We start from the raw sequence: 24099 nt of genomic DNA on the forward strand, positions 1-24099 counted from the left end.
GATGACTTGGCAGCCTCCACTCATCCACAGATCAGGAAGCGATTCCCTTGCTTTCCCATTTGGAGTTTTAGTCTTTTTCAAAAAGGAGGGGAAGAAGCAAAGCAAACATCAAACAGAAACAAGAAAGCCAAGGGCCTGCCACAGCCCTGAGTCTCAAGATGGAAGGGCCTCTGCCTCATGAGGACAGACTGACGACAAGTGGAGCTCTGTCCCTGTGATGGCCACATGTGTAAGGAAAGGCAAGCACTTTCAGCAAAATCCCTGGGAGAGAGTTCGCCTTGGCCCTTGTCACCAGGGGGCAGTAGGGAGGTGCGATCAGCATTGCAGGAAGCACTCTGCCAGCAGCAGTTCCTGCCTGAAGCAGGGAGAAGGCTGTCTGATTGTAGACGAGTGTCAGGACCTCATCCCATGGGCCATTTTTAGGCGCAGAAGCAGTCTGTGAAGGAGCATGTGCAGTGAACATGGGTTTGAAGTTAAAAGTCCTGGCCTCTCTCTGCCTTCACCGCGGAAGGAAGTGTGTGATGCTGAGGACAGAAACAATAATAAAAAGAAAGAACAGTAGGAAGGACGCCCTGCTCTCCAGCCCCTCCCATTGTTTTCTTTGTGTGTGTGTGTGTGTGTGTGTGTGTGTGTGTGTGTGTTGGGGGCGGGGGGGGGGGGACCTTTCCCTTTCCCTCCGGCCGGGCCCAGCCCCTGTGGACTGTCAATCCCGCCTCGCTTTCATTTCATTCCTCCCCCAGGCTGCCCACTCTTTATTGTGGCTCCCTGTTTTCACTCCCCGTGAGACTGAGCTCCTATTTGGTTTTTATGACTGTTCGGTAGGGTTTTCTTTCTCCCTTTCAGACACTCACACCCCCGTTTCCTTAGGCCAGTGGTTCTCAGCCTTCTCAGTTCTTCATGCTGTGGTGACCCCCAACCATCAATTATTTCCGTCCTACTTCATAACTGTAATGTTGCCCCTGTTGTGAATCGTACTGTAGATATCTGTGTTTTCCGAGGGTCAGCCCCTGCTAGCGGCTCCCCCCCCCTGTGGGCCGCCCTGGGGCTGAGAGCCACGGCTGCAGAGCCGTGGGAAGTCCTGACACTGTTCCCGGTTCCTCTGGGCCTGACCCTACAGGTGACAGGCCAGGTGCTGCCTGAAGCCGGCGGCGGGAGCCGGTTCTCACAGGGATCGGGTGACGGGAAGAAACACAAGATAAACCACCTTCTCACCTCACACTGGCTCACAGGACAAACGGGGCAACCGCCTTTCCCGGGCGGGACCGGCCTGAAACCTGGCGGTAAAGGGAGCTGCGTGGCCCAAACGCTGGCTTTTGCCCCCAGGACCGGCCACTTGGGGCGATGGCTCTTCTCTCCAAGGTCACCTGGCTCCCGGCTGTACTGGGAAGACGTAGGAGTTGGAGGGGACATAGAAGGTGACGTGCCGTCTTCAGGGGACATCAGACACCTCGAGGCCAACCCCGAGCCCTCCAGCTGCCCCCCACAGTGAGAAGGGGAACCCTTCCCAGAGCTGCCCCCCCCCCCCCGCCCGGAAAATCGCCTGCAGTGATAATTAGGAAAATAATTGCCGGCACCACTTCTCAGCCCGGCCCCTCCCAGCCTGTGCGTGGAAGCTCCATCCCCTGACCTAGTTTGTGCGCTGCGGGCTCACCTCCCGGGAGGGGGCTGGTCTGCGTGGGAAATGGCATGGGGCTGGGACTAGAGGCCAGGATTGGATCCCTGTTCCCGGGCTCACCATGAGGCCACAGCCTGCTGTCCTCAATTTCCTCCATTTTCCGCTGGAGGTGATTAGTGTAATTGTTGTGTTGATTACTCTGGGGGTTTGATTTCCATAAGCCACTCAGCACCAACTCTGCCCTTGACCTTCAAATACACTTCTTACTCCCAGGAGCAGCTAAGGCTGCTTCAGGTGCCAGTTCTCACATAATTATTGTGCCCAAGTTATCCTTAGCTAACTAATTGAAAGCAACTTGTTTAAAGCTAACTCAAACCATCAGACATCCATCTAGTTATAACAAATAGCTCAATCAATGTTAATGCCATTTTTTATTTTATTTTGTTTTTTATTTTTTGCTTAGTAAAAGATCTTGATTTTTCTACATCTTTGCCATTTGGCTGCCCTCCCACTTGGCTAGACTCCATGAGCTAACTTCGCGTTTTGCATATTAATGGGCACAGTCATTAATGCCACGCAGCTCCTCAGCGCTTCCAGGGAGACGGGACACTAGCTTTGGGGGCGCAGGGCAAGTTATCGCCTCCCCATTTCGCACCCACTTCCTGGCTCCCGGGAACCCCAAGGTGGCCGGGGGTGGCACAGAGCGAGGGTCGCAGCAGGAGCCCGTGAACGACGCCCCTAATGAGGCCTGTGGCATGCTGTGTGTAATCCGCCAGCCACCGGGGAGCCAGCACTTTACCCACCAGAGCGGGCTCCTCCCCGGGGCCAGGGCCCTCCTGGGAGAGGTTGTGGAGGTTTGTGAGGACAGCTTGCTGTTGCCATGGAGACTGGAGGTCGCTGCCAGTGAGCGGGGGGGGGGGGGGGGGGGGGGGGGGGCGGGGGGGGGGGGGACCCAACGCGTCTTCTCATCCTGCAGTGCCCAGGCCAGTGCTGCCCACACAGAGCTGCCAACGACGCCAGCAGCTTCCCGAAACCTGGTTACCACGAGGCGCCCTAGATCCTCCCCTACGTGAGACATGAGCACAAAGAAATCCCCGCTACCATAAGAGGCACCAACTTTTCCAGAAAGCAATCACCATGTGAAGCAAAGGAAAATGCCTTTTCATTTTGTTCAGAATTTGACCGAGAGTGATGCCTCATTCCTTGCCTCCTGGCATCATCTGTTTTCATGGCGTGTCCTTTGGGGAGTGATCTCCAAAGAGGGCTGCTCAGACCTCACGGGCATCAAGGTACTGTGTTAAGGAAGAATATTAGAATTTCCACTTGTGAGCATTTTTATCTTTTCAGTGATCTTTTTGGGGGTGAAGTAAATTTTATGAGATCAAAATATTCTACCACAGTGGCTTATGATTGATAGGTAGTTGATAGATATTTAGATAGATAGATAGATAGATAGATAGATAAATGATACATAGAACAAGTAAATGACCAGGAGAGCTTAGTGTCACATCACGGAAAAGACTTTAAGAACACTTAAGCCATCAGTCAGACATCTCCCGAGGGCTCCTGAATTGCGAAAGGGCACAGGCCAGGCTGAAGTGCCCAACCCGTGCACAAATGTCATGCATGTGGGTGGCGTTGTCCGGCGTTGTGAAGACAGGCCGGGAAGGGAGGGGCAGCCCCTGTATCCGTGAGGACCACTTGGCGTTTGCAAATGCTGTCTGCCCTGCACTCAGGCCACGGAGGACGCAGGCTTCTGTGGGCCAGTGGGTTGCTGTGAAGTCAGTCCACGGCTTCTTTCTGTAGTGGCTGTACCATCCACATCCCTCGGGGAGTGAATGAGGGCTCCCTTTTTCCCACAGCCTCTCCAGCCCCTGTTGTTGCTTGTCTTGTTGATAAGGGCCACTCTGACTGGTGTAAGGTGGTATCTCATTGTGGTTTTGATTTGCATTTCCCTGATTGCCAGTGAGGTTGAACATCCTTTCTTGTATCCATTGGCTGTGTGTGTGTCTTCTTGGGAGGGTGTATTTTTAGGTTTTCTGCTCTGAAGTGGCTTCTTTTTCATCTGCATGGGTTCCAGTGTTTGGGAGAGTTCTAGTACACGATAGATGTCCCTTGCGTTTTTGTTGGGGGCAAAGAACAAAAGGATTCTTAATGCTCTGACTTATCCTTAAGCAACTTACTCTGAGGTAGAAAAGGCAATTAAAGAACTTACATGCACAGACAATAGTGCCGGCCTGTAGGGGAGGGAGGGAATGGTTAGGGCGGGGAGGAGAGGGTCAATGGGGAAAAAGGAGGACATCTCTACACTTTCAGCAATAAAGATGAATTTTAAAAAATAATAAAGTGCCCATCCCAGGGTGAAAAAAGCAACCACAAAAATATGAACACAAAAGTCAAAAAGAGGGGAAGAAAGAGTGGTTAGGAAGTGCGTGAAGGAAGTCTTTGAGACCAAGAGACTCCTAATTAAACAGAGTAGAATAATTTCCTATGAGTTTCTGTCTCGCTCTGAGAAAAGTGAATCGATGTTCCAGACCGAGCATCCCTTGCTTTGGAGAAATGAAGAAGAACGGGCGGAGAGAACGTGAGAATTGTGAGAGCACGTCTTCCTCGCCCGTGCTCCCACCGCCCTCCTCCCCGCAGCTGAGAGGCTCCGTTAGCACCGCTGATGGGCACGAGGCTGCCCCACGACTGCTGAGGGGAGAGCTTTAACCTGTCGCCGCGGCTCCTGTCATCATGCCTCGGGACTCGGGCTGGATAGACGGCCGGGGAAGTCCTCTGTGACAGCTGGGACCCGGCACGTCACCGTCACCGCGTGGCCCAGAGCGGGTTTCGCCCATGGCCGTGTTCTCTGTTGGCGGGGCGTCGAGTTGTCCCGGTCCGGTGAGCCCTCCTGATAGAGTCGCACGCCCTCCTGCGACGGGCCCGGTGTCGGCGAGCAGCTGGGCAGGCGGTGTCCGCCCCCATGGGGAGCAGCCTTGAACCCGCATGACTTCCTGTTTGTCCTCAGTGGCCTTTGGGAGAGGCCGCCAGTAACTGCAGCCGGCCTTGTGCTCAAGGCCTGGCAGCGAAAGGCCGCTCCCCGGGTAGACTCGGTGCGGGTGGATTGTTCTGCCTGCAGGGCCGCAGCCTCGGGACCCGCTGCTGCACCTGACCCGGCTCCTCTCTGACCCAGGCCTTTAGACAGCTTCCATCTGGATTAACTTTTTTTAAAATATCAATAAATTAAATGGCTTTATATATTCTCAAGGAACACGTTTTCTGTAGCAATGACATCTTCCCTAGAGATGTAAGGAATGGATGGCAGATGCTGGTTGGACTTCTCGTAAGATGACTCTGTGGCTTTAGGCAAATGCGTCTGGCCCATGCCAGCCCCGCACACCCAGGCCCTCACCCCTCACCTTCCCTTCAACAAAGACCCTCCCCCTCCCCCTTCCCTTCAACAAAGACCCTCCCCCTCCCCCTTCCCTTCAACAAAGACCCTCCCCCCTTCCCTTCAACAAAGACCCTCCCCCACCTTCCCTTCAAAAACCCTCCCCCACCACCTTCCCTTCAACAAAGACCTTTCCTTCTATGGACCCCAGGGGCAAGGGAGGTGCCTAGCGGTTGGGCTCAGTAGATAGGGCATTGGCCCATAGACAGAAGGGTCCCAGGTGAAGGGTCCTGGGTTCCATTCTGGTCAAGGGCACGTACCCCTGTCACAGGCTCCATCGCTGGCCCTGGTCAGGGCATGTGCAGGAGGCAACCAGTCAGTGTGTCTCTCGCATCGATGTCTCTCTCTCTCTCTCTCTCTCTCTCTCTCTCCCTCTCTCTCTTTCTCTCTCTCTCTCTCTCTCTCTCTCTCTCTCTCTCTCTCTCTGTCTTGCCCCTTCCCTTCCACACTCTGAAAAATCAATGGAAACTTGTCCTCGGGTGAGGATTCACCAAAAGTAAAGGGGGGGAGGGGTGCATTATCAGGCCTGGAATGCAGGCAGCCATGCCTTGCGCCCCCTCCCCAGGCTGCGCGCTGGGCGATGCACAGAGGTGGACTTGCTTTCCTTCTGCCCCCGGGCAGTGCCCAGTCTCCTGCCCCGTCTCCCCCGCACCAGCCCCTGGGGTTTCCCATGAGCTCTGCGTGGACTCTGCACCGTGGCTGCCGCTCCGCAGCCTCCACAGGTGCCTCCCGGGCGCCTCCTCTGGTCCTTCCAGCCGTCCACGGGGAGGGGACAGGGGCCGCAGGAGAGCCGGCTCCTCTCCAGGCTGAGCAGGCTGGACTCCGGGAGGGACCGCGCCCCTCAGCCTGCCTCCTCCTCCCCGCCCAGCACTGCCGCCTGGGGAGCCCGCTGCTCCTGTGGCTTTGCACATCAGGGGACCCAGGAAGGACCGCCCGGCATCAGGGGACCTGGGTTCCCATCAGGGTCCGCCGTTGACCAGTTACACAATCGATCGTGGGGTGACCGCTTGTCCGGACGCGGGACCTCTTGTCCGCACACGGTGTGTCATAGGATCAATCCCGCAGCCCAGGGGGGCCGTGTCCCGCCGGACCACACCCCGTTTTGCTGAAGGAGCTCTTTGTGCCGCTTCCGTGGGGACGGAGCCAGCGCACCGCGGCGTCCGAGTCCCATTTCACAGAAGGTGCCCGTGGGCTGGCCCCGCGCCCTCAGAGGCCTGGGCACGGAGCGTCTCTTACAGCCCAGCTGCTTCCATTTGCCCCGCCCCCTTACAGCAGTTCATCGGCTCCCCATTAGCCGGAGTTGGGGTACCTGTTGGAACCCCTTTGAGCCTCCTTGGCTGCTGGCAGCACCCTCTGAGGATTGCTCCCAGAATCTGGTGATTCCTGAGGCGGCGGGAACCCCTGCTGCCCAGTCAGCATGGACGTGTGGGGACACGGCAGGCCCCCACTTTGCCTGGACACGGACTAGAACCCGGATGGAACTGAAGCCTGCACGGCACCCCCAATGGCCAGGCTGAGCCTGCGCCCCGGGACCGCCCAGCCCACTCCCTGCCCAGCTCCAGGGCGGTGCTGGCTTCTCCAGAAGCACCCACTGAGACCTGTGCCCGGGGAGCCCGGCCTGACCAGCAGGGGCCTCGACAGCCATGTCTGAGGGAAAGGACACAGGCGGCGTGTTGTCCAGAGACCCGTGTCCGTGCTGTGCCACATAGGGAGGCCATGGCCCCGAGCGAGCGGCCAAAGCTCAGCCTGGCCTCCCGGTTGCAGTGTGAGCCTGGTCATAGCGCCGCTCTGCCGTCAGGGGTGGTGAGAAGACCAGATCCTGGATCGTGGAGGGTCTGAAAGCTGCCAGCACCACCCAGCATCATCTAGTTACTTCAACACGGGCTCGTTTCTTAACCTAAACCAGGTTAACCTGATTCAGAAGTCACCGGTGGGTGTCCTGCAGAAACCACCTCAGTGGCAGGGGTGAGATTTGGAAAACGCCCTCCCCGGCTTGGTCTCCCCACGTCCTCCTTCCCGGTCCCTCGTGCTTCTTTCACCGGAACGTTCCCTCTCCCTGTGGCAGCTCCTCCGGCGCAGAAAGCTGTGGGGAGGAGGAGGGGGCGCCACTAGCCGGGGCCTCGGGTGCTGACCGCCTCCCGCCCGGAGGGAGAGCTCTGCGGGCCGCCCAGTGGGCACCGCCTGGCTAACTCCTGGCTGTGACGGCATCAGCCCCTTCTTCCTTCCTTTCAAAGGGTCTGAAAGGTCAGAGAGGAAAGAGAACATCTCTCAGGACCGCTCTCCGTGGTCATGGGTCACAGTGCAAACCCCACGCTTTGGGTTTCGTAATGTGCCCGTGAATGGATGGACCACCGCAAAGCAGAGCTAACGAGGCATGCGGCCCAGATGGTGGCGGGATGAGGAACCTCCCAACGTGTCTGAGAGATCATAGCACACATGCAGAGCTTTCTCCCACAAGAGCCCACAAGGTTCCTGGTAAGATTTTATGGTTAGTGAGGACCTAGTTAGAGAGCTCGGCGTGAGAGCATTAGAGGACAAGAATAGTCAGGTCCAAGAAGTTCGTGGCAAGCAGTCAGCACCAGGAAGGCAAGGGGCCTAGTACCTCGCCTGGTGGAGGAGCTGACTCATACAGAGATCAGCCAATCAGAACTGGGTAAGTGCCCCGCATCCACCGGACGATGCTATCCAGTCTGGGGCCCAAAACCCAGTCCGTGGTCCACAGGGACGCCTCCTCGGGTTTTTATGAGATCTTGGAATTCCCTTTACACCCCCCTGGAGCCTCTTACCCCGGCCTACGCCTCACTAACTCTGAGGTCCTCTGGGCTCCCCTTTCCTGTGATGGCTCCCGCATCCCTGCCTTGTCAGGGCCCTAACTCTGCCAGGTGCTCTTCTAGACCCTGAACAGCCCGCAGAACAAGACAGGCCGGCCCCGCTGACCAGCCGGGGAGCTGACATTCCAGGGGGCCGAGACGGGCCAGGAGCGAGCATTAACACGCTCACTGGAAGGGCAGGCTGTACATAAGAGCCAAGGAGGGAACACGCAGACGGGTGGGACCACGAGGAGCCAGGTGAGCCCTCCGAGGCTGCCTGGGCCAGAGGCCTGCCGCCTGCGGCATAGAACTGGGACAGGAGGGGGAGTGCTCTGGAGGGAGGGGGGAGCGCAGCAAGGCTGGGAAGCACTTGACCCCCAGTGCCCCAGAGGAGGCCAGGGCGGCTGGGGCTTGTGAACAAGGGGCAGGGTGTCTGAGGATGGAGTGGAGGCAGCCAGAGGTCATTGCGGGCCGTGGGAAGAAGCTGGCTTTCATTCTCAGGGACTCTCAGCATTTGAAACTGAAACCGCGCTTTACGACACACACACCTGAGAACGTATCTGAGACCAGAGCCCAGGCTGGCCAAGCCCCGTCGGCCTGCGTGAGGGCCACGGGTTCCCTCCCGTCCCCGCGGCAGCCCGCTCCCCCTTCAAGACTTCTTTCTTCTCTGGCCGGCGTGGCTCAGCGGCTGAGCATCGGCCTACGAACCAGGAGGCCACGGTTCAGTTCCCGGTCAGGGCACGTGCCCGGGGTGCGGGTCACCATGGCCAGGCACGTAGGAGTCTATTTTCATGACTAGTTGGACGTCGATAAGGCTGTGTCCCTCATTGTGGCCACAAATGCATTGGTTGTACCATCAGTTCCCTGCCCCTTTTTGCGTTGCGATAAGGAAAAGAAACAAATGAGTCATAAGAGGGGCTACATTGACACTTGGCGGTGCATCAGTGTCTGATCACTATGTGGTACCCCTGACACTAATATTATACGTCAACTGTAATTTAAAAAAAAAAAACTTAATTAAAGAAATTAAAAATGCCCTAGGGCAGTGGTCGGCAAACCATGACTCATGAGCCACATGCGGCTCTTTGGCCCCTTGAGTGTGGCTCTTCCACAAAATCCCACATCCTGGGCGAGTCTATTTTGAAGAAGCAGCCTTAGAAGAAGTTTAAGTTTAAAAAAATGTGGCTCTCCAAAGAAATTTCAACCCTTGTGCTGTGGATATTTGGCTCTGTGGACTAAGGAGTTTGCCGACCACGGGGCTAGAGCTACGTGAAAACAGGAGCCCCATTCAGTGGGCACTTCCTCTGGGCCAGGCCCTGTGGCTAATCATGACGCAGGCATGACATCGGCCTCCTGCACGCCTCACGGGGAGGGACTGTTCTGCCAACCCGCGTTTCCAAGGAAGAAGGCAAGGTGTGGAGGCCTGGGTAAATGGGCGCCGTCACCCAGCCGTCACCAGGAGAGCGGGTACCGGAACCCCCTCACTCCGGGCCCTGCTCCTGATCACACAGCCCAAGCTACACGGCAGCCTGAGGTCTGCATGAGGAGACACGTGGGGCTGTTCGGCTTTGCCTCCATGCTCTCTGGAAACACGCAGGACTGTGTGCCCTCCTGCTCCATGAAGGTTTTCCACTTGAACAGCGGGGGGAGCTGGTAGGCAGCTCATGGCTTCACTCTGTTTCTCACAAACAGACCAAGGCGCAGCAGCAAGCAGGCGCAGCTCTCTGACTCATCCTGTAATGACTCCCCGGCCGCAGAGTTCTAGAAGCTCCGAGAGATGCCGGCTGAGCGGAGGGTGTGGGTCCGGAGGGCGAGAGGCTGCCGCCGCTTGGCACCTGTGGGGTCCCTGGAAGAGGCGGAGGAGGGGCATTTAAGTAACGGGATTTTCTCAGACACCTGCGGGAGGTGCTAAGCCAGCAGAAGGCGCCTGTGTGCAGGGCAAACAGGCTGGGGTTCGAGTCTGCCCTGTGAGGGAGGGGTTTGGGCTCATTTGTTCACTGTGTCCTCCGTGCAGGGCCTGGTGCTTAGCATGCCCCGTTTGCTGGATGGGTGATGGGCAAGTGAGAGCCCGGCCGGTGAGGCTCAGTGGTTGAGGGTGACCTATGAACCTGGAGGTCACGGTTCAATTCCTGGTCACGGCACAGGCCCGGCTTGCGGGCCTGATCCCCAGTGTGGGCGTGCAGGAGGCAGCCGATCCGTGATTCTCTCATGTGTGGGGCGTGCAGGAGGCAGTTAATCAGTGATTCTCTCATGTTTCTGTCTCTCCTCTCTTTCTCTCTTTGAATTCAATAGAAACATTTGTTAAACAGCTGTGACAGCCTCCATTTGTGGTGAGTGTGTCTCAGAAGCATCAGCTCGGGAGTTTAAACTAGCTTGTGCTTCTCCGGCTCCATCCCATGTCCGTGAGAACTTCTAGAAGTCCTCAGGCTGCGTCCTCCCAGACTGTAAACACAGTGCCACCTCCCACCGCCCTGCCACCTGCCAGTCTGCTCGCTGGTGTGCCGGCACCTGTGGCCGCTGCTGTCTCCAGGCCAAGGCCACGTGTGCGAGTGCCTGTCTCCAGGGAGCAGCCCCGCTCACGCTGACGTAGTGGGAGGACGCGTTAGAAAGGGGCTGCCCCCCACATGCGGGGACAGCGGAGGGATGGGCCCAGGAGGTCCTGCGGTTACCCCAGGCCAGGCCCACCGGGCTGCAGAGACGGGGCAGCTGGGAAAGGGAACATTCTGGAGGGGCAAGTCTTCCTTCAAATGCTTCCTCCTGAGGGCCCTGGCAGCAGGCCGGCCCGGCCCTCCCTCCTCGCCGTGCTGATGGCTCGCTGCCTCCTCTGACCGCGTGAGGCCCGGCTTGTTCTGTGTGTCCGTCCGCTGCACTGTGAGGAGGGGCGGGCCGGCCTCCCGTCTCTGCACTCTGTCCAGCCGCAGGTGGCACTGGCAGGCTCTCACTGTGTCTGCAGCGGCCGCCCTGCGGAGCGCACAGACGCCTGTCCGGAGGTGCGGAGCAGAAAGGCCATCTCAGAGCCTCCGCCGAGCCCTCACACCCCAAACAGAAACGCCTTTCTCGTCAGATGGAGGCAGTGCCTGTGCCTAATCAGGAGGCTCTCAAAACACAGACGCGTCTACGTTAGAAGTGAACGTGCTCCTCTCCCATGGGGCCTGCATACAACAGGGTCCAGGGGCATCGCCTCTGACTCCTCGTCGCCCTCCACACGCACGTGCTTTGTGCAGCAGGGTCGTTGTGTTCTGAGAACCCATCGCAGGTGCAGTCAGATGGTGGCCTGCGCATTGGCCTTGTCATTGTTAATGGCCACAGAGGCGTGCCTGTCCCATCCTATCAGTGAGGAAACAGGGACCGGGAAGGGGTGGAGGCAGCTCAGAAGTTCGGACACAGTCTCGCCACCTCCCAGCTCTGTAACTGCCCTAGAGTCACAGCCACCTCCCTCCTCAGTCCTGCCTCCTTCCCTCCGCAGGCCCAGCCTCCACCTTCCCTCCTCAGGCCCAGCCTCCCCTTCCCTCCTCAGGCCCAGCCTCCTTCCCTCTGCAAACCCCAGGCTTTGTCAGCTGCACAACTGGGACACCAGGAGCCCCATCGCAGCAGGAGTGCTGGGGACCAGAGGAACGGTGCCCGGGGCCCAGCAGGCACCGCTGTGCTGTCAGTGCTCACTAACACTGGCGTCCCAATCCTGAGACCTCCCTTCATTGCCTAAAATTATAACTAAGTTATACAAAGGACAAATTAGGAAAAATAGTCACAAAATTAAAGACCGGCGAAAATGAATCTTAATAAGAGAAAGAGAAATGCCCTTTAGAAAGGAAGCCGCAGAGACGAATGGGAGAAGAAATATCTCCCCAGCAAGCACAGTGAATGTCCATTCTCTCTAATAAAACAGGAAAGACAAAGCAATGGGATTGCATAAACTGCATGGTTCGAAAATATTGCCACCAATTTTTAATTCCAAGTGGACAGAGTGCTCATGGGAGTACTTGTAGCCTGAGTACTGGCCACCTGGTCAATTCCGTAATCCATCACTCCCGCGCCCAGGACCCGGTGTGAGGAAGGGCCCTGGGGGAGCTCAGAGGTGTACTCAGAGGGATGTGCCTCACAGTGCTGCACAGGAGAAGGTCTCATAATGGCAGCAAAGATTATCCTATATAACAAAAGCCTGATATGCAAATCGACCAAACTGTAAAACAACCAGTGGAAGGATCAGTCACTATGACGTGCACTGAGCACCAGGGGGCAGACGCTCAATGCAGGAGCTGCCGCAACCCACAGGCTTCAGGCCAGCCAAGGAAGATGCCAGTGGGGGACCCCCAGTTGCCCTGCCCATCACCCCACAGATCAGCCCTCATCGCCAGCCAGGCCCAGGGACCCTACCCATGCACAAATTTCATGCGCCAGGCCGCTAGTTAATAATATTAATGAACAAAAAGCCTGTAAGACTTGTATTGTCTTTGAAAAAGCAAAAATGAAATAGCTGGAAGGGTGTCACCAGGGTTAACAGGTCTTATCTACAGGTAATTATAGTCAACGTCTTTCCTCTGTATTTTATAACTTCATAGTTCTTCATATTTTAGATATGACCAAAACTTGGCTTAAGAGAGAACGATGGAGTGGGCAAGGCCGTGAGAGGAGAGATTAGCAGCTTCCGATCTTATTTGCACAGAGCACGTGGGTGGGTTTGGGGTAAGGAGACTGCGGATGTGAGTGCTCCCCGAGGCACCGCGGCAGGATGGGCGTCATCGGCCTGTGTCTAAAACCCTGGGGTGCTCTCTGTCTGCCACGGGGGAGAAGAATGGCAGGTTTTAACATAGAAAACCACGTAACGATTCATGTACAGATAGTTTGGGGCTGCTGGGGTTAAGGTTCTTGTTAAATTCGTCCTGTAGAAGCCACCACATTGGATCAGAGGTATACATTTTCCAAGTGGGCGGGGGGGGGGGGGGGGGGGGAACAAAGGAAAATTATTGTCACCATATGAAAAAGAAGAATCAACACATTTTCCTGCTAAGTAAAAATAAATAAATAAAAAATACGCTGAGCTGCAAACTCCAAAAACCTTGTTTTCACAAAAGCAAGCAGCTAGAAACCAACTGAGATTCGATGACCATGGGGTGGTTTTCCTCTCATCTGAATGATGTGAGGTGGGTAGCTGACTTCAAAAGAATCCGCTATGGTGCTTCGATAGGCCTTGTTCAACTTTGTTATTTCCACCCTGTCCTAGGTGTTTAAAAAAAAATTCCCACCGCAAATTGATTTTGTGACACCCCTTATGGGGTCCTAGCCCCTCCCCCACCCCCAGCCCCGAAAGGGAGCAACAATAAACATACACTTAGGACCTCCGACGTGTAAAACAAGCAAGCAAGGGACAAAAGTCCTCCAAATGCCGAGATAGAAAAGGGGGATGGGCTGAAAGCATCAAAATCCTGAGACTACCGGTTGGTTTTGTTCAGGAGAACTTCTGGGATGTGGATCCTGGGAATGGCGCTGCACGGGGCCGCTCACATCTGGCCTCCGCTGCCCGGCCCACAGGCCCGGGCCACAGGGAGACCCGCTGATCATACCCAGAACCACCCAGAAAGGCGCAGCTTCACACTTTCTCTCCACACGTGTAATCTACACTCTCCAAACCATCTCTCCAGAGGGCTGTGTACCTCCTGTACAAAGAGCGGGGAGCATCTAACAATCACAGCCCCTTCACATCCTGGCAGCTACTCTGGCCTTGAGTGGGTGAGCTTGGATGGAGGGGAGAGAGGGCATGGGAAAAACACCCCTAGCGCTGTCTGTATACCCTGGTTCCCAGAAAACTTCCTGAGACTAACCAGCTGTCCCGACTCAGTGTGGCTTTTAAAAAAATAGTAGTCATAATCTTGCTTGAAATTGAAAGAAAAACAGCAGCCCATTTCAAAAGTCTACATTTGATGTAGAAAAGAAAGCTCAATTTCTCATCACTTCCCAAGTGGGGGCGGAGGGGGATAATGGGAGGAGGGGAAGCTTACTTTTAACAACAATGAGGCTCCCACTCAAGGCCACTTGGGGAGGTTCAGGGTCTGCCCTTGGTGGACGGTGTCCCTGACTATTTCCAGTTTCCCTGACGATGTACGCAGGTGTTGAGCCATCACTATGGATAACTAGAAGCTACAGTGCTCGGGGATCTGCAAATTTAAGGAGGAATTAAATCGGTCGTTTGGAGATGGATCCTGGGTATAAAACAAAGGAAATAGGTGTAATGCTAAAATGTTAGGTCTGATAAGAAAAGTAATTGTTCTGACCCTGGCATTGCGAGGAAGGCTTTACTGAGGACTGTAGGCATGGGGGTGCGGGCAGAGGAGCGAGCTTGCTCACCTCTGCGGATAGCAGGGCAATGGGACTCACAGCCCAGGAGCAACGTGGGGGGTCAGTGGAAGGGTTAGTAACTGCAGGGGACATCCAAGGCAGGGCATTCTTCCTGAACCTATCCAAGGGATCCTGGCTAAAGGCTGGCCAAGAACGGAGACATCAAAGGTGGGGTGAGAAACCCGGTCGGAGGTCAGAGGTGATCACCTACCCAGGGTGGGGGACTCTTGTTAACGTACGCAGCAGGGTTCTTGCTAAGCGGGGGCAGGAAGGCGGAAGGCAGGGCGGGTCCACATCACGGCCCGTGGAGAAGGTGGCGGAGTCTGACTAGAGCTTCCTCAGGGCCCCAGTCATAACTCACCCTAAGAGGTGTCCCCCTCAGAATAAGCAGGCCATGGCCTCCCCCGTGAAAGAAAAGAGCCACATGCTCACCTGACAAGCTCAGGGGAGGCCTGCGTGGCGGTCTTGCAAACCCAGAGACCTAAGATAACCACAAAAGATGGTTTGAAAATTAAATGTCTAACAGGTTATAGTAGGTAGTCATGTCCCAGATATTTCACCTGAGGAAGATCAACTTTGATCTACTTTTACTGAGCCCAATTGTCTTCCTGCATCTGAGATAACTTATCTGTGAGATGTCTGGGTAACTTGTAACTTCCTTTTTACCCCGGACCCCTCAGGGCACAACAAATGGCCTAGAGACATTCCCTCATTGTTATTGTTATCAAGTTAATTGTCAACTGTTAATTACGTTAGAGTATCCTGTATCCATCTCTGTGAAAGAAGCTCATGTCCATCATTTCACCTTTTACCCTATCCCAGAGGTTTCCCTGCTTCGCTCTGTCCCACCTCCCTAATCTATCACCAATGGATTTCATGTAACTCCCCTACGTCCCTTTCCTTTGATTGCAATGTATAAATATAGAAACGTAACCCGCCATTCTCCGGAGCATTATCTCATTTCACTGAGGTTCTGCTTCCCGGCATATGTCGACAGTTTGGCTCACATAAACTCAGAAAAATTCTTTACAGGTTTCAATGGTTTTTTTTTTTTTTTTCGTTAACACCCCTCTCTTCCCAAAGTGTGTTTTGCATGAGGACCAGAAGGGGTTCGCCAGAGAGAGGCTGACCCTCTGTGCTCCTGGCAAGTCCTGCTCCCCGGGCGGGCGCAGCTGGCACTTCTTAAATCAGTGTTTGGGGTTTGGCTCTGGGGTTGTGTGAGTTCTTCATTTATTTTGGATATTAACCCCTTATCGGATGTTCCCCGTCACCTCTATGGTGTAAAAACTGCTGCCTGAAATTTTCCACTAAACATAGAGGGTCCTTTGTTCTGTCCTTTAACTTTGCTATTCTTGGCTTCTGTAAGCGCGCTTGCTCGAATAATAGGGAAAATAAGCTCAATTATCTGGCCTTGCAAGCTGCTGTGCTGATGTGAGGGTCTGGTCCGCCCCTAGTTCCTCCCATGCCAGGTGTCTTAGTTATCTGAGTTGTGCTGTGCTCAAGGCTACAAGCTGCCTGCAAAATATCTCCCAGCACACGGGGCTCTTTGTAAAGCCTGCGAGAGGCCCGGAAGCCCGGGTTTGGGAGACAGAGACCGGGAGGGTCTGAAGGGAAAGCTTCCCCCATGTTGCTTTGCTCAGACTCTGGAGGCCACTCCTCTGAGGCCACCGGCGTAAAAGGCCTCCACATGTGGCTGACTGACTAAGGCGTCCTCTGGTCCTCTGTTTAGCTCTCTAATTTCCAATATAACAGATATATGATTTGCAAATCCTATATCAACCCACAACCCACAAACCCATACACCCTCAATGCACTTGAGCTACAGTTGTCTTTGAAAAATGTGTAACTAGCTCCAGAGGAAAATGGTGAAGCATGAACTCATTCATTGTGACGGCAATGATCACTGCTCTTCTACTGTTGTCATTATTTAAAGTGCATATTTGACACCTGATCTTTCTCTGCAGTGGAGTTATAAACAATGACTACAAATTTTTATATATTTTCATTGATTTCAGAGAGGAAGAGAGAGATAGAAACATCAATGATGAGAGAGAAGCATTGATTGGCTGCCTCCGGCAAGCCCCACACTGGGAGCTACCCTGCAACCCGCATATGCCCTGACCTGGAATTGAACCGTGACCTCCTAGTTCACAGGTCGATGCTCAACCCCTGAGCCACACTGGCTGGGCTACTATGACTACCAGTTTTTAAAATATTACGATATCATAGGAGAAGCTTATATATGACACCTAGAGACCTCTGCTCCGGATAGCTCTCCGTGGGGTTAAAAAAGCAGTTGGTAGCACTCTCTGGGTTAAACTGGCAGGTAGCATGTCTACACTATACATACTATTACATGTTCTTATTCGCCACCTGTCCCAGAAAGAGACTGACTCCAACCAACAGTTTACATCAAAGTCATATTTTCTGGACAAAGAAACCGGGGCCTGACAGAGGATGGAATTGGCCCAGACAGGGACCCTGTGATCCCGTGGTCCCTGAGCACCTGCGCTCTCCTCCTCCTCCTCCTCCTCCTCCTCTTCCTCCTCCTCCTCCTCAGCGTGGAGGGCACGTTCCTTCCGTGGCACTAAGTCGGTGGAGGGAGGCATTGCGGGTCTGATGGATACGGTGGCGGCGATCGCATCTCCGGGCATCTCTCCGGAGCGCAGCCCAGTAAGGGGCTGCTCCCTCCCCAGCCGGTCCCCTCGGGCGGGCTCCAGCAGCTCATTGATGTCACTTCCTTCCTCCATCAGCAAGTGAGTCTTCTTTAATTCTCAAGACCAGCTGTCCGCGCTGTCAACAGAAAGCTATTAAAATTCCTTTAAAGTGAAATAAAAATAGCCTAACAGCAAATGCACTTGGAAACAGGAAAGAATCAGTATGCAAAGTCCACAAACCTCTGAGCGAAACAGCGCAGATCCAACCCGAGATTTCAAAGCCCGTCGAGGCGAGATGCTGGAGAAAATAATTAGGAGGCGCTAAGCCGCGTGCTCCTTAATCTTTTATTAGCTGCGGCTCCTGCCGCTCCGCTCTACCCCCCAGATGCTGTTCCTCCTTTCACAGGCGATTTGGATAAGTGGGGGGATGGCTCCATTGTAAGTGAGATTCCTCCTTTTTCCCCCCCGCAGCGGCCAGGGAAAGGTACATGGGCACCGGCTGGGACCTCCCTGAGCACGCGGGAGAAGGGTCATTAGCAGCAGCCACACGACAGGGCCATGGTGATGTGCTCTGAGTTATGAATGTTCAGAGCTCAAGGGAGGAGATCATGTTTCTCATGTTTAAATCGCTGTAACGGTCTGTCTGGCTCGAGTCCCCGGGATCCTCAACCAGCACCCTAGCCTCGGTACCGGGAGAACGGCCCTGTCCCTCCTCCATCAGCCTGCCCGCCCTCAGTCCCCCAGCGCACTTCTAACCTGCCCTGGAGTGGCATACGCCCTGGTACCTAAGTCCCTCCAAAGTGCAGGTATAGTCCCGCCCCTCCATCCCCAATAGCCACAGACTCTTCTTCATGTGATCTGTCTGTATGATTTCTTACAACTGCGTGTGATGCACCGTCATCTTCACTAAAGCTTTAAAAGAACAAGAATAAAAAGTGTACCTCAGCCCGGCCGGTGTGGCTCAGTGGTGGAGCATCAACCCATGAGCCAAGAGGTCACTGGTTCGATTCCTGGGCCGGGCACATGCCGGGTTTGTGGGCATGCAGGAGGCAGCCAATAGAGGTTCCTCTCTCATTATTGATGTTTCTCTCTCTCTCTCCTTCTCTCTCTCCTTCTCTCTCTCTCTAAAAATCAATAAAATAATAAAGTATTTTTAAGTGTATCTCACACCAAGATGTCCACAAGCCAAAACTAGCTGCCATGCCCCTAATGCTCCTCCCTCTCCTGCCATGGCTGCTGTTGTCGGCTTTTCTATGGGTTCTCTTCCGCTCGTTTTAGACAGACGTGGCATCGCTGGCCTGCAGGCCATTCCCACGGGGACTGACAGGCCTGTTCTCCGAGAGGCTGTGTTGTTAGGCCCCTGGGGGATGTTGACATGCGTCTCTGTCCTGGCCAGGCCGCAGTGGACAGAACTGCGGCTTGTACTTCAGTGGGTGGCCAGCGATCCCGCAGCCACAGCGGGTCACAGCACCTGCCATCTCACAGGCAGGAGAGCAGCTTCGGAGAGCAGTGTGCCCGCCGCCTGCCCCGAGGTCTCCTCGCTGGCCCTCGGCTGCAGGCACTGAGCCCGTGTCATACCGTCAGGGCTGTCACTGTTTGGGGACCTGGGACTGGGTCCCATCCGGATTTTCCCTTGTCCTTCTCACCCCCTTGCCGTTTCCCTGCCAGCACATGACAAGTCCCTGTGGGCCCCACCCCGCTCCCATCCCGTCCTCTGCTCTTAGTCCCGTGGTCAGCAAACTGCAGCTTGTGAGGGCGGCTCTTCCACAAAACACCACGGCCTGGGAGAGTCTATGTTGAAGAAGTGGCATTAGAAGAAGTTTAGGTTTAAAAAATGTGGCTCTCCAAAGACATTTCAACTGTTGTCCTGTTGATGTTTGGCTCTGGTGATGAATGAGTTTGCTGACCTCTGTTTTAGCCTAGCAAGGTGGATTCACGTTTCGCCTCCCCCCTCCCCATCCCAACTCCGGCGCGATGGCCATGCTCACAGTGTGGGGCAGGCCTTGCCCAGAGCCAGGCCTTGCCCAGAGCCCAGGGAGCGGGGAGCTTTGGGTGCGATAGAACCGCCCGGGACGGCCTTCAGGTGCGTGTCCGCTTGATGGTGACCTTCTGTTTCTCTCTCTTCCAGGGACTGGAGGGGACGCCCGGGCACACACCACCGACCAGGTACTTCCTAGCCTCCCACACGGGGACGCGCAGTCCTGCTTTAAGTCAGTGACGAGGCGCTGTGAGTGCTTTTTAGAACACAAAGGGCTTGCTGTGCTGGGAGTGAGCCGTGTGTGTGTCCCTGGCCCTGAGAACATGTCACTGAATGTAGTCAGTCCTCTGGGCTGACATGTACTTTCCTCGCCCCCTCCCCCCCACAGCCTCACTCCCTCCCCTCCATCTCCCCAGGAGGCACCCGGTGGACAGGGCATTCGGCTTGCTGGTGTGAGCCACCCAGGCACGTCCTGACGGGGCATGGATACCATCCGGCTGCAAACAGACCCTGTTATCTGCTTCTCTCCTCACTGCGGTGGCACTCGGTGGTTTTCCCACGTTTCAATGCCCAGCCCGCTGAGCACTGAGCCCGGGTGGAAATGTACCGGATAGCTCCGCGCAGGGCAGATCGCTGCCCCAGGTGGCCTGGTCCTCCTGGCCACGTCACTGTTTGCCCAGCCAGGCTCCTTACTGGTTTACTTGTTCATCTACTAGAAGAAGGAATCATGGTGTCTGACTGACCATGTAAGGGGCTTGAGACAGGCAGACACACATGTAAGCCAGACGCTGCCCTGCCCACCCCTGCCTCCTCCCGACCAGCCCAGCGCAGTCCCTCCCAATGCTGCTGGGCCCTAGCCTTGGGGGCAGGCCTGGGCCTGTGGCAGGCACGCCCGGGTGTCACTCACAGCCTATGATCCCCGGGCCTGTGGGTGCTGTTCGCCTCTGACCTGACGTATCACCCACTCAGGCGAGGTACGTTTCGCACAGTCTTCTCCTCTTCACAATGAGTCCCACCGTGTCCCCACTGGCACCGCCCCGGTTAGTTCCAGCATTTCCTGAGCCGTGCCGGGGGCCCTGAAACGCAGGGAGCTCTGGGTGAGCTCGCTCGGCTAAGGCCCTGTAGCCTCAGGAGGCGCCACCGAGCGCTGAGGGTATCACTTACCTTTGAATATAAGCGGAGATGTTGACTGGAAGTAGCAGCCAACTTAACGCCTGGCAATGCCGTGGTTGCACAATGACAAAGTCAGTTAGCTGTTTCAGAAAGCTTGCTTGCCTTTGAGCTTAGTCTCTTTATCATTGTGTTTTCAAATATTTGTATGTACTCAAGGGGTGGTAAGGCTGAACAGCAGTGAAGTTAATTGCTACCATTTTTGTTTGTTTAAGTCCTTATAAAGAGACTTCTTTTCTTCTTTTATTAACTGAAATTTTTGGGGTGGCATTGGTCAAGAGCATGATACAGGTTTCGGGTGTAAGATTCTATAACACATCATCTGTGTACGGTGCTGGGTGTTCCCCACCCCGAGTCCCCTCTCTGCCCAGCACCATGTAATCCCCTTTCACCCTCTTTTACCTCCCTCTCCCCCCTTTCTCACTGGTAATCACCATACTGTTGTCTGTGCCTAGGAGTTCTCTTTTGTTTACTTAAACCCTTCACCTTTCCACCCGGTCCCCAAGCCCCCTCCCCTGGGATAGCTGTCAGCTGGTTCTCTGTATCTAAGACTCTGTTTCCATTGTGTTTTCAGGTTTTTATTTGTTAGATTCCACATGTAAGTGAAATCGTAGGGTCCTTGTCTTTCTCCAACTGCCTGATGTCACTTAGCAGAACGCTCTCCAGGCCCATCCACGCTGACAGGAAGGGTCAGATTCCCTTCTCTTTTACAGCTGCGTAGTATTCCACTGCGTAAGTGCACCACAGCTCTTTAATCTGCTCATCTGATGGACACTCCGGCTGCTTCCCAATCTTGGCGATTGTAAATGATGATGCGATGAACATAGGGATGGAGATAGTCTTTGAAATTAGAGTTTTGGGTTTCTTCAGATGTATTCCCAGAAGAGGGATCACTGGGTCAAATGGAAGTTCCACTTTTAACTTTTTAAGGAAATGCCACACTGTTCTCCACAGTGGCTGCACCAGTCTGCATTCCCACCAGCAGTGCACGAGGGTTCCCTTCTCTCCACAACCTCCCCAACATTTGTCGTTTGTTGATTTGTTGATGATAGCCATCCTGGCAGGTGTGAAGTGATTTTAGTTTGCATTTCTCTGATGATTGGTAATGTTGAGCACCTTTTCATATGTCTATTGGCCATCTTTAAAAAAAAAATTTTTTTTTCAATCAATTTCTTTATTGATAAAGGTATCACATATTTGTCCTCATCCCCCCATTCTCATCCCAAACCTCTATTCCACACATGCCCCCACCTCCCTGTTGTCCGTGACCACTGGTTAGGTTCATATGCATGCATACTAGTCCTTTGGGCTCTGTCCTCTGTGAAGAAGTGTCTATTCAAGTCCTTTGCCCAGTTATTAGTTAGATTATTTGGTTTTATTTGTCTTTCTCAGTTGGGCTTATTTCACTTAGCACATATTTTCCATTGTCCTGTTTTCTTAACAAGTCAAAGCCGTTGGTCAAGAAATACATGGAGGCCACTTCTTAGGAACTTACTTTCACTTCCTGTATTTGCCTTCTTTTTACATTTGGCTGAACCAGTAGACACCAAAGTAGAACACCAAATATTTACTCATAATCTTAAACATTTTGATTTGATGCCAGATAAAATCAGAATGGCTTCCAGTCCTGATGGAGAGTGAAACTCTTCAGACTTTAACCTAAGAGGGAAGGGTTTTGAGTGCGTTAGTTACACAGTCATTTTCAGAAGCAATAGCTGTGGTAGTCAATCAGTGTCTACCCGCTGGCGTTTCTGATTCTGCAGAGGAATTTCTAGTCTTTGTTCTTTCAAGGAGGGGGCACTGCTCCCTCTCAAGGATGCTCTGGCAACACAACTCCAAGAGCCATCTTATACCTTCAACTTCCCTGCATTTTGGCAAAGAGCCAAGACATGAAGCCACCCCCTCCCCCTTTAAATCATCTGCCACCAAAAGAATTTGGCTCCTGAAAAACATTTTTGAAAACTCACTTTGGATCATCAATACAGTGCTCTTTATCAAACGGAATGTAAAATAGAGCACTGTGGAGCGCTAATCTTGTCCCTAAATCCTCCCCACTGGGCACTGCAGACTGTGTAATTAAATTGAAATTGAACATTGAGTCCCCCCTCCCCATCTGCATGAGCCAAGCGAGGAGGTGCACACCCTGGGAGTAACCGGGCTGGAGGGAGAGCCTTCGTCCCCGGCCAGTCAGCCGGTGCTCAGCCCCCAGCCACTCCCAGCGCCAGAGCTCTGAGAACAAACAACTGCTGTGAGTCTCCGGAGGGAGCCCTGGACCTCCCGTGGCCGCCGCTGGGGAAATCAGGTGCTTTTTGAAGTAACTTGTTTCGGCAGCTTGTTTATGAGAAGAGGACGAGAACGAGCAGGGAGCACTCTGGGCGGCGCACGTCCGCACAGAAGGAATGCATGACCCATTTCTCCCAGCTGTCCCGCTGGCAGTGCCGCCCTGCAGCCACGGCCGCCTGGAAGTGTCCCCGGTGGAGGGGGTCTCCTGTCCGGTTTCTGAGTGGTCTCCCTCTGGTGGGTTAAAGAGACTCGCGTAAAATACCACCGCAGGTACCTCTATCCCCGTGGTTGGCAAACCCATTAGTCAACAGAACCAAATACCAACAGTATAATTATTGAAATCTCTTTGGAGAGCCACATTTTTTAAACTTAAACTTCTTCTAATGCCACTTCTTCAAAACAGACTCGCCCAGGCCGTGGTATTCTGTGGAAGAGCCACACTCAAGGGGCCAAAGAGCCGCATGTGGCTCGAGAGCCGCAGTTTGCCGACCACAGGGCTAGGCCAACTGAGCGTGAAAACCTTCAGCATCACGTCTGCGCACTGTTTCGTTGTGCAGTGGACAGCTGGGATCTGTGGGAAAGGAGCGCTTCTCTTGGGCCCTTCCGTAGAGGTCACTGAGCCGCCGTGAGTGGACGCAGCCAGGGGCCCAGAGGGACGCTGGCTGCAGGGCTCCGCGGCTGGTGGAGGGGGACGCGTTCCTGTGCAAAGTCAAACAATTGGCTTAGTTCGGACGTGGCCACCTGACTTTTGTCTCGCACCTAAGTGTGGCAACGCCACTCACTGCTGCCTTTTCGGAGTAGGTGAACTTGAGAACTTCTAAATTTAAAGTGGGATTGCATCACCTGGCTCTATTCTTATCAAGATGGCCGTGCTGGCAGGAGGCCACTGTGACGTCCAGAGAGTTCTCTGCAAGTTTAGCGTTCGAGCTAGTGACAGCCCCACCTCTCTAATTCTCTCTCAAGGATTAGAAGCCGTGCTTTAAAAAAAGATCTATCCGATGTCTCAGTCTTCTTGTCAATGCTTGAAAGCAGGTCTGAAAGGGTCAGAAAGTGGGGACGTGAACGGTGATGAACAACGCGGTCTTGGCGAAAGGTCATATGGCTTAGCGTGTGGAAAGCACAGAGCTGTGAATGTCAAAGGCTCCCTCCTCAACCGGAAGCCACGACAGTGCAGTCCTGTGCGAGGCTGTCCGTGGCAGTCACCAGTAGGCCATTGTCTGTGGGACTAGATCGTCATGACAACAGGGGAGGAGAAGATGGCCCTCGGGGGTTCTAAATGCATGAGCTCAATGAGAAAATGATGGTTGGAATAAGGAAATTGTTTATTAGCAAAACGCAGGCTCTATTAGCAAACGCATCTGCAGATAATTCTCACTCGGAATCCTCCTGGATAATTGTGGCCAATAATTGTGCTGATCCCTCAGTGTCCCGTCTCATTGTCACCACAGCCCCAGGAGGGTACATGGTTTCGCCTTTCAATACAGGTAGAAACTCACCCTTGAAAGGGTTTAGTAAGTGTAGTGCTTACCACTCAATTAATCATAATAATGCCTAGCATTTTTATTAAGTACCTAATGAGCTTTCTGTGCATGGGCACGAGGCTAAAATTGGCATACTACTACCTCATTTAAACCTCACAACAGCAACCCGGTGTGTTAGATACCAATCAAAGAGCCAGCGTTGGTGAGTTTAAGGACCTCACCCAAGACCACGGTCGGCAAACTACGGCTCAAGAGCCACATGCGGCTCTTTGGCCCCTTGAGTGTGGCTCTTCCACAAAATACCGCGGCCTGGGCGAGTCTGTTTTAAAGAAGTGGCAC

General features: G+C 54.1%; 1 protein-coding gene across 2 annotated transcripts in view; it reads left to right on the top strand.

The window, feature by feature from the left end:
- Positions 1-24099, top strand: part of CHST9 (carbohydrate sulfotransferase 9) — a 105974-nt gene that overhangs the window by 67252 nt on the left and 14623 nt on the right. Inside the window, exon 4 of one of the 2 annotated variants that reach the window (XM_084887422.1) lies at positions 18977-19014. The exons of the other annotated variant lie outside the window; for it this stretch is intronic. Coding sequence (XP_084743548.1) covers positions 18977-19014 — 38 coding nt within the window. The remainder of the gene's footprint in view (positions 1-18976; positions 19015-24099) is intronic. 2 annotated transcript variants of the gene reach the window in all.

This window comes from Pipistrellus hanaki (assembly GCF_964339955.1).
Source record: "Pipistrellus hanaki genome assembly, chromosome: 6".
Classification (NCBI taxonomy): Eukaryota; Metazoa; Chordata; class Mammalia; order Chiroptera; family Vespertilionidae; genus Pipistrellus; species Pipistrellus hanaki.